The sequence below is a fragment of the Oryza sativa genome, chromosome 3 (genome assembly GCF_034140825.1).
Source record: "Oryza sativa Japonica Group chromosome 3, ASM3414082v1".
NCBI classification, from domain to species: domain Eukaryota; kingdom Viridiplantae; phylum Streptophyta; class Magnoliopsida; order Poales; family Poaceae; genus Oryza; species Oryza sativa.
Window position 1 is genome coordinate 4242455 of NC_089037.1, and position 10384 is coordinate 4252838.

The following is a 10384-nucleotide window of genomic DNA, read 5'->3' on the forward strand; positions in this document are numbered from 1 at the left end:
GAACTAAACACGGCTAAAATCACAGAACAAAATCACCATGTGTAAATGCAAGAATTTCAGAACAGTCGAAGGAATTTTATATCATTAATCAATTCAGTCCCCATAGGAATCGAAAAAAAATTCAAACGGGATACAATATACTACAGTACTTGTCAGATCCATACACCCCTCTCTAGTCCTGATCTACCGACTCAAGGCCATTGCGCTTCAGTGACCGTGCTTAATTATACGCCGCGATAACTAGGGTAACTGCTAATCACGAAATCTTCATACTTCCATGGTAATCAACTCAAGGTCAGGCTCGGCGAAATCAACTCAAGGCCGTTAATGCGACGAGAACCATCTTCCAACTCGACCGGCCTTGCAGCATCGGCTACCGGGTGACCACATGGCGATCAATCGATCGAGCTCTCAATTCTCAAATCGCAGACGTGACGTCGTGGCGATGATCATCAGCGCGAGTGCATGTGTCCAAGGCTTCCCAGCGCGAGCCAATCCTCGCGCCTCTCCACGGCCGCCTTCGCTTTCTTCGCCGGCGGCTGCTCCTCCTCCGCCGCCGCAGCACGGACGACGTACGACGACCGCGCGGAGGCGGGGGTGGCCTTGCGCTTCGCCAGGAACCGCTTCAGCGACGCCTTCCTCGCGATCGGCATGTCCACCAGCGCGGGCGGCGCCTCTGGCGCGCCGCCGCCGCCCTGCGCCGCCGACGCGAACCGCATCAGCTCGGCCGCCATGGCCGGCGTGCAGCGGTCGATCACCACCACCTTCCCGGCGTAGAAGATCGTGAACTGCTGCCCCCCGCCGTCCACCTCGCATCCGGGTTCCTGGACCACAGGCGCCGCGGCGGCGGCGGCGGCGGCGGCCATGAGGCCACTCACACCTTGAGCCACCGGCGCCGCCGTCGACGGCTGCGAGGAGTTGGCCTTGACGTACTGGCTGAGCACGCCGCACGCGACGGCGAAGCGGCGGGTCATGGGATCCGTCGACGCCATTGCCGTCTTCTAGCACGGACAACTAAGCACAAGCACAAAGAGAGACGAGAAGTCTAACTTTATTGCGAACGATCTGTACTGTACGTCGCTGATCACATATGGTTGGTTGCGAGGTTGGCTCAACCGCTCTATATAGAGGGCATGCGGGGCGAAACGTGTGGTCGATTGATTAGTGGAGGTTGCGCGCGCGCGCGAGCGTGAGGAAAACGTGGCCGGGCGCGCATGACGCGACGAAGACGCGCGCGCGAGGCCAACCGCCATGCAAACCCAACCCCCTCCTGATTCGGTTTGAAATGGTCTTTCCTCCGTTTCGCGTCGACGTACGGGTAACCGCCTCCTCGTTCCGGGGAGAAACACGTACTACGTACGTACACTCTCTTGCTTTTGGTTGTTACATCGATCGATAAGATCGACGGCCAGCCCACCGTTAGATATCTGTCAACTCGCCCGACAGGTTCGGACCATATCTGTTAACTCGATCGATCTGCATGATTCAGATGACAACGAATATTTCTTTTTAGATTCACAACGGATTAATCAATCAATCAATCAATTAATTAATAATCTGTTGAAAATCGAAATGAGCCACTTCTATATACTCCACATGCGCAAAAGAATTTTTGCGCAACTCGCACGGTGCCATTCTATTCGAGGAACCCAGGAGGCCTAAAACCAAGCCGAACACGGCCTAACCTGCACAACCCAGCACACGGCCTAACTAGATGAGGCTACTACTAGCTACTAGTAGCTACGTTACCTGCCGCTCGCGGCCCGTCCATTCATCCGAGCCTATAAAAGAAAAAAAAAACTTTGCCGGAAGCAGCAATGCACGTTGTTCCCGTTTGGTTCGTACGCCGCGCCTTGCCGTTCGTTCTGTCGATCGGCCGGGGAGGATGAATGGACGGACGAGTTGGGGAAAAAACGCCTACCCGGCAAAGCAGAACACAGCTGCGCGATGGCGACACGCAACGCCGGGTCGTGAGGGCCTAACCGGCTAAATTCTCTGTTACGTACGTACGAGAACGGATGGGTCGTTCACGCGGCAAAAGCGGTAGAAACCCAACCACTCGATGCCTACGATACGACGTCCCTCGCTTAATCTAATGACGTTTTTTTTTTATCTAGGACTCGCTTAATCAAACTGATCCTCCCCTGCGCCGCTGGCCGATAGCTTAACATACTAATGGGGACAAACCGATCGCTCGTAAACTATGCTTAGCGTGTGATCAGCTTGCAGCGAGTTGTTTGTTGTTGCAAGATGCTACAGGCCGGTGCATGCGCGACGTGTACGCACTCACTAGCTTAAGCTCGTTTAATTAGTTTTTCTTCTCTGTGTTTCTTTCTAGCAGCCGAAAGCGAGAGCTGGGGGCTGCACGCCAACGCGACGAAACGTCGTCTCGTCCTAGCTAGCAAGGAACTTTCTTGCCCGGTTCGATTGTTGCCGTCATGTGGTCGTTGATCGATAATACTATGCTAGAGAACTATGGTGCGCACTGGTGCGCCATGGCCCCACATGTAAGCGACTGCGGCGCCCGGGACGATCGCCATGTGGGCCCCACATTTCGTACGCTGCTGTCTGTAACCGCGACGACTCTGAAAATTGAACGACCGGATTTTGTGACATGTGTGCCCTTTGGAGCGTGTCGTCTTCGGTAGTGTCGAGTTTTCTTCTTCAAAGTACACAGTTGAGTGCTGGCTAATTAAGCCTCGGGTGCAGTGGCCGAGTGGCGCCACCACCTCTGCACGTCTCGTGCATGGCATTGGCCTTCATGCTGTTTTCCTTTTCGATTTCTAATCGATCGTCACTTGCTTTTTCAGAGACTTTATTTCTTTGATTTACCCTAATATACATCATTCTGAGAATTTTCTGTTGTTAATTAGTTGAAGTATTTTATTAAGAGAACGTGCACTTTGCAACCTTGCAAGTACAAAATATTCATCGAGACGGCTGGTCGTGCACTCATGCATTTCCTAGAAGCTTTACGTCGGGCCAGTTCTCGTCGAAAAATAATCCTTCGCATGCATAGACTCTCTGAGAAATTATAACAGTTTGCCAGTTCTCGTCAAACCTTGGAAAAAATGGAGTACAACTATCAAATAATTTCTTTTTATTCTAAAAACATGACGCATAGCTTAACTGTTTTTCCTAAGGCAACGAGACAACTCTATATTATGCATGTATGACGGAATTGGATTTTTTTTTTCATTTTTTAGTGTCTCTGAACCATGGATTTGCTTGGTTGCGTAGGCTGTTTTTTTTAACGGCTCACATCAAACAGTGCAAAGTTTATATTGATAGAGTAGAAAAAATTATAAGATTACAATCATAGGAGGTCATAACCAGAAAAAAAATAAAGAAAAGAATCGTTCATTGTAAACATTCCATCAATGCACCTAGGTGCCACATGCACAGTAACACATGTTATATATAAGTTGGTTTGATGCCAAGAAAAAATATACTACAATCGATTAAAATGCCATCTTCAACCAATCTTCACGTTTTAGTCACAGTCAATATTGTTTAGACGAAAGAAAAGGAGGGTTTCCTGTAGAAAAACGGATAGTCAAAAGAAAATCTTTTTCACCCCCACCTAATTTTGGATCGTGCACAGCCTCCAGCCTCAGACTCAACGTGCACACGGGCGCACTTGCTTGACACGTTTCTTTACACACGATGGAGCATACATGAGGGCCCAAACGGTGCCCAAACCTAACCACCATGTGCGTGCGTGCGTGCGTACGTACTGTACATGCCCCGCTAGCCGTAGCCGGCCAGAGTAAACCAAAAATTAGGCCATGTGTAGTTTTAGGGGTGAAAAATTTTCACGAGTCACATCGGATATACATACACATATTTAAAAGCGTAGACTAATAACAAAAACAAATTACATATTCCGCTTGTAAAGTGCTAGACAAATTTATTAAGTATAATTAATCCGTCATTAATAAATATTTACTGTAGTACAATATTATCAAATCATATAGCAATTATGCTTAAAAGATTTGTCTCGTAATTTACACGTAATCTGTGTAATTTTTTTTATTTAATACTCTATACATGTGACTAAACATTTAACGTGACAAGGTGAAAAGTTTTTACGTGGGAACTAGATAGGGCCTTTAACCGATAAGAGCAAGATTAATAATACAGCCAACTTACTGGCTATAAGGTTCTTTATAGTATTCTCTCAGCGTACCTTTATAATATAGTTAGCTTTTTATCATTAATATTGGGTACACTTGCCTCTCTCACAGAGTTTCTTGGTTCTTATGTCCAAACCGGCTGTTAAGTTTACAGCTCGCTTCTCCTCTCTCTCCTCTCTTCTCTCCTCCACCTTATCATTTAGCAGGCTTACTATTATATTTGCTCTAACCCAAAACCAACCAGACCATTTTCCCAGCGTTGTCATTTGCCCCATTCGCACGCCACCACCACCGGTGGATTTACACCGCATCGCTGGCGCGGCCGCACGACGCACGTGATCCCCCCCACGCAGCCACGCTGCGGAGGCAGAGGTAGCGCGCGCCGCCGCCGAAACAACCCAACCCAACCCAACGTCCCGACCCGATCGAACAACCACCGCGAAAACAGCGAGAGACGTGCGGCGCGTGCCCGCAATTTCTCGTCTTTTTTTCCGCGCGGGCGCCGCGCTTCCCTCCGCTCGCGTTTCACGTGCCGCTTTCCTACCCGAGAAACAAAGATTATACTAGGCGTTTAGGCCTCGTCTTCCTTCCTTCCACATGTACACCTAGTATATAACAAGAGGGAGACAGGCTACAGATTCACGGGAAGGTTTCGTCCTCGTTTCGTTTCTTGCAGCAGGAAGCCAAAGTGTATTTCCCGAGCTTTGATGTGAGCTAGCTGATTTTGCTAGAGCTACAACATGGCCGGTAGTAGCGAGCAGCAGCTGGTCGCCAACGCGGCGGCGACGACGGTGGCCGGGAACGGGAGCAGGTTCGCGGTGACGTGTGGCTTGCTCAGGCAGTACATGAAGGAGCACAGTGGAAGCAACGGCGGCGGTGGCTTCTTGCCGGCGGTGACGGCCATGAGCCTCATGACCGGCGGCGCTGATGCGGAGGAGGAGGCGCCGGAGGTGAGGAAGACCATGGAGCTCTTCCCTCAGCAGGCTGGGACGCTGAAAGACACGCAAGAAAGGTACGAGCAAACAGGCCGGAATACTGGCACCTAGTACGCGAGAGTTCATCGACGAAACTAGTAGCTGGTTCGATGCTAAAGCTGCAAGTGTTTTTTTCTTCTTTGTTAGGAAGGAGATCACCGAGAAGGCGCAGCTGACCATCTTCTACGGCGGGAGCGTGGTGGTGTTCGACGATTTCCCCGCCGAGAAGGCCGGCGAGCTGATGAAACTCGCCGGCTCCCGCGACAGCACGGCGGCGGCGGCCGTCTCAGACGCCGGCGCCGCAGCGGGGCAGCCTTGCCTACCAGGTAGGACTAGTACTCCAAACACACACGTACACATGCATGCACCGGGCAAAGTTCACTGACGACCCGATCCACACTGATCACCTCACCAACCAACTGACGTGTCTACGTTTCTGCAGACATGCCCATCGCGAGGAAGGTGTCGCTGCAGAGGTTCCTGGAGAAGAGGAAGAACAGGATCGTCGTGGCGGAGCCACTGCCGGAGTCGGAGAAGAAGGAGGCGGAGTCGAGCAAGCGTGCCAAGAAAGACGATGGCGGCGCGTCGTGGCTCCAGGTGAACCCCACTCTCAGCCTGTGAGCCGAAGAAACTGAAGATAGCTGGATCAAACAAGGAAAAATTAATTACTACTACTAGTAGTACTGTATTGATTTACCATTTGATTTCCACGTGTCTGTGGAAAGTGTGGAACCGTGTATTATTGATCGTTTTTCCCCATTTCTTACTATTTTGCAACAGTTGTTGGTTTCTTCCGGGGGAATTAGTAGCTAGGTAGCAGCTATGATTGGTTAAATTAATCTGTCAGCTTATCTGTTTGTTTGAGAATTCTTTGATTATTTGAAGAATTCTTTCATGCATGCTGATCTTATATGTAAGGATCCATGCACACGGATTGATGCCTGTCGGACCTATGGCTTGTAAATCCAAATAAAATGGTCAACAAATGGTATTATCCTCTTCTGATGGTTCATGTTCTCATGCCATGTTTTCAATATGATCAATCTCGACGGCTGCATTTGGCTCCGCATTTATAGCTTAGGTAGCTAGAGTGTAGATGTAGTTGTGGTTTTCGTCTTTTTTTTTAATTAACCGTGTAATTTAAGATTTGGTCTCGTTTTCCTTTTAAAATGAGACATCCTTTTCTTTATATAAAACGTTGGCAACGGTCTAACTGTTCGGAAAAAAAAAGATATAAGCAGCATGATATATATTCCAGATGAGATAATGTGATATTGGGATGCATGGTATTTGAATTGTGATGCGAATACGTGGGAAAAATAGGATTATAATATTGAAAATTGATATGAATTTAGGGTGTAATATAAAAAAATAACTGTTAATCAATCACATAAATGCCGGGGCCTTGATGGAAAGTAGGTTCATACGTGTAAAGTTTCATGTGCCGAGGAGTAGGAAGTAGGAACGAGTAAGAAAGAGGAGACGTGCATGAATGTGTATTATTTGTAGTCGTTACACGTCGTCTTCCCCGAGACTTGGCGTGCGTCTACATGTTTACCATTTCAAAGCTCCGACTAAGCTAATTAAGAAACATGCGTCGTGTTTAATTACGACACCGAACATCGGGTCAGTGTAGCGTGCGTGTGCTTGTAGTCAAGAGTGAGGGGGAGTAAACTAAACGGGAGTTGATCACAATGGAGAGCCAAGTTCAACCAGCCTTCTCTGGTTCTCCAAAAAAAAAAAAAAAACAGCCTTCTCTTGCCACGATATTCCATATTGCGCGTTTGCAGATTCTGCTGAATATTCGAAAGTTTCAGAGGAAAATGTACACTAAGAATCTTTCCTTTATCGCTGATGTACCAGCATATTACATCGTTAGCGTTTGGAATATATACCACTCCGATATATAGTTTGCATTTTTGAAAATGCATCATTAATTTTGCACCGTATAGTGTAGTATAAAAGGTGGAGAGGTATAAAAAATTGCATTATAATATATATTACCTTGATACCTCTTTAAATAGTTTTTTAAATGCACTTGATAGTATAGTGGCAAGGGGTATGTGGTTTCAACTATAAGATCCCGTATTCAATGTCCAACATACTTACAATTTCTTCTTTAAAAATTGTTTGGAGCAACGCTTCTTTCTCCTTGCATCATTTTTTATACTCTTTAGGCAGTATCAAATTCATGATGAAAAAAGGATTGACTATAGCATCCCCAAATATTTCCAACTCAAAGAGGAATTTTACAAATACCTCTTTAAATAGTGTCAAGTTCATCAATGAAAAAGGATTGACCATAGCATCCCCCAAATATTTCTAATTCAAAGAGGAATTTTACAAAGAGGTAACGATCAAGTATTTCTAACTCCAACAATTAAGTCTTTCTAGAGTCCCCAAATGGCAGCCACCTTAATCCTCCACCAGTCATGTATCAGCTTCCCCCCTGTTTCCTCCTCTGCAACCAGCTGTTGTCATGACTTATGTTCAGAATATCGGTTTCGTAAAACATATCGTTATCTTGCGAATGTTCAAACCTATTTTTAAAATTTTAAAATGTTTTTTAACCAACAGTAACCGATTGGTTGCCAGTATACGAGTAGTACTAATTGGGTGTGTTCGGCTGGTATCTTTCAACTGTGGCTGCAGCTGCAGTAGTTAAGAATTGCTGCAGCTTGCAGCAAATTTCTGATGTAGCAGCCGCAGCAGCTTGTATGGCTGCCGAATAGAGCCATTGTCGTTATTTAGCCAGAAGAAAATTTTGGGAAAGACTAAAATATAATTTTCATACATCTAATATACATATCCAATATACTAAGAGTATGGTACTTTTTACCGGCATATATATTTAACCAGATATATGCAGTCATTTTAATTTGAAAACTTTGTCCCTCAAATAACCAAATCTAAAATTCACTTATATAGATATTTGAACTCAAAACATTAGGATCCTACTCGGGTCACTACAACCAGAGTATCAGAGTGTTCTTCCGCACCCAATATGCTTAGTAATGGATCACGATAGTTTGAAAATTTGACGTGTCTCTATTTTCCTTCCGCTGACTCCAAAAAGAAAAAGAAAATCATTATGTGGATATGCACCATTTCTGTCTGCAAATTAGAAACATGGGTGCTGCTGAATGAGCGACCTGTATAGCTCAACAAATACGACCACGGGCTTAGAAAAGAAAAACAATTGAGCGAAAAATTTGTCTGACTAGTTCAATAATGATCTACTCCACGTCTCTACCACTACCTACTGCTGACTGGTTCGTAGCTGCGCTCCTGGAATCATGGAGGCCCTTGCGTGGTGATGATCGATCATCACTGCAATTAACATGCGTGGTTGACTCCAATTATTCCCATTTACTTATACTTTTCTATCACAACAATAATACGCTCATCCAATGTACTAGTAGTACTGGTATCTGCAAAATTTTCAACACAAAAGTACTACGAAGTCATGTAGCAGACGGCTGCGCTCGACGGATCAAACCAAAATAAAAAAGAACAAATCAATTACGGCCCTACCACGCCTCCACAGCCGAAAGAATCAATCCAACATCGTGTGCGCTAGCTGGTGCGAGAAAGCTAAACTTGCTCAATCTGTCTGCCTCTTTTCCCTTTTCATTTTCCCTATTAATGCAACAAATTGCTTAATTATTTACGACTAATGTTTTTAATAAGTTTGATCATTTATACAGTTTATTAAAAACATACGTATGAATGTTATTTATTTTATTGTGACTCGTTTTATCAATTAAAAATATTTTAACCATTACTTATACTACTAACTTATAACTTGTAGTATTTGTTGCACATCTACCCTAAACTTTTAAATGAGAAGAATCATCAAACGGTATATCCAAAAACCAGCAACATCGTCTATAAAAGAGAATAAAGGGAGTAATTTAAAAATTATTATAATAAAATTCCACGCACGTTGCTAAACACGTGACTAATTTAATCCGGCAGCATGACGCCGACCTCACGCGGCAACTTAATTATTTTCTCCCCTCTCCCTTTTTTCTTCTCTTCTCTGCAAGTTGGGCTACGAGTCGCTGTCCCTGTTCCCCGTTTCGATGAAATTAAGCCAAATGTGCGAACACATGACCCCGTACAAGCAAGCAGTATACCACCGCTCCAAATTAAATTAAATTAGATAAGTTAACACGGCTTAATTTACCAATCAATTAGGCCGGATATGATTATTGTTAGTATAATTAATTAGATATATTCGATCCCAGTTCGATCGCTATCAAATTAATCGTTCACGTACTTGAGTTCCCTCGTGATTCATAAGTCGAGGCCGTGGAGTACGTGTACAGTGTACAAGAGGGGGTAGCGAGAATAAAGGGATTGAAACGGACTTTGATGGGATGAGATTTATCCCGTGATTCATGAGCAAAAGATTAAAGATTCATGAGCAAAGATTTAAGATTAAGCCATACACATGGACAAGTTGGGGGAGAAAAATGTGAAGGGTTTGTACGGTTTTCACTTGATTTTCGTTTGGGATCTTGACTAAAGCATATGCGCTACGTCCACGTTAATTACGGAGTGCGACGCCACTGTGTGCGCGCTAGCTAGTAGGAGTAATTGCCAAGACATACATAACGCATGCAATGGTGTGTGCAAACATAAGAAAAGAGAAAGAAATAAAGAGAAAATAGATGGACCACTATCCGCGACCAACCTCGTGATAAAAATTAGAAAAGAAAATGATGAATTGAAGAAGAAAAAAAATCATGTACTCCTACATGCGGTTGTTAGGGCAGTCCCAGCCCATAACACTAGACATGGTTTCTATAAACTCCACATCATCAAGAAACTAGTACTAGACACTACTATTCCAATGCAAACACCACTATTTCATACTTCAATTTAATGCTACTTATATCACATGATATCTTGGATGTTGTGTAGAAACCATATCTCATACAAGACATGGTTTCCTTCTCTTTCCTCATTTATTCACTTGCCACATCATTTTTTATTCTAGGTGGTAACTTATTTAATGCTATGGACACCATCCTAGTCATTGGGTTGGGAACGCCCTTGTGCTCGCCGTTTAGTTTTTCTTAACTTTTGGTTAATTACTCCCTTTTTTTCTCTGGACATTTCTTAAGGGGCGCACTTATGGCGCATGCGTACTATAGAATGACGTGTGCATGCTTGTGCGTCATTTATGTAATTGCAAAAATCATGTGCACATATCAGATAATGTTATTTTTCACCATTCGCATTGTATACATCACGCTCTGATGTATA

General features: G+C 44.8%; 2 protein-coding genes across 2 annotated transcripts; one reads left to right on the plus strand and one right to left on the minus strand.

The window, feature by feature from the left end:
• Nucleotides 1-54: 54 nt before the first annotated feature.
• Nucleotides 55-1092, minus strand: LOC4331832 (protein TIFY 11a-like). The gene has a single exon (NM_001417242.1). It carries the CDS (start codon nt 990-992, stop codon nt 453-455), a length of 540 nt encoding a protein of 179 aa, NP_001404171.1. The 5' UTR covers nt 993-1092; the 3' UTR covers nt 55-452.
• Nucleotides 1093-4779: 3687 nt separating this feature from the next.
• On the plus strand, nt 4780-6120 carry LOC4331833 (protein TIFY 11c-like). Its single transcript, NM_001417247.1, has 3 exons — nt 4780-5148; nt 5258-5436; nt 5553-6120. The coding sequence occupies exons 1-3, from the start codon at nt 4877-4879 to the stop codon at nt 5729-5731; spliced, it is 630 nt and encodes a 209-aa protein (NP_001404176.1). The 5' UTR covers nt 4780-4876; the 3' UTR covers nt 5732-6120.
• The last annotated feature ends 4264 nt before the right edge of the window (nt 6121-10384 follow it).

Bases quoted from the DNA above. Each gene is read 5' to 3' on its own strand.
- LOC4331832 (NM_001417242.1), bottom strand. From the start codon at position 992: ATGGCGTCGACGGATCCCATGACCCGCCGCTTCGCCGTCGCGTGCGGC.
- LOC4331833 (NM_001417247.1), top strand. From the start codon at position 4,877: ATGGCCGGTAGTAGCGAGCAGCAGCTGGTCGCCAACGCGGCGGCGACG. The intron at 5,149-5,257 runs GTACGAGCAAAC...CTTCTTTGTTAG, and splicing joins CTGAAAGACACGCAAGAAAG to GAAGGAGATCACCGAGAAGG. The intron at 5,437-5,552 runs GTAGGACTAGTA...ACGTTTCTGCAG, and splicing joins GGGGCAGCCTTGCCTACCAG to ACATGCCCATCGCGAGGAAG.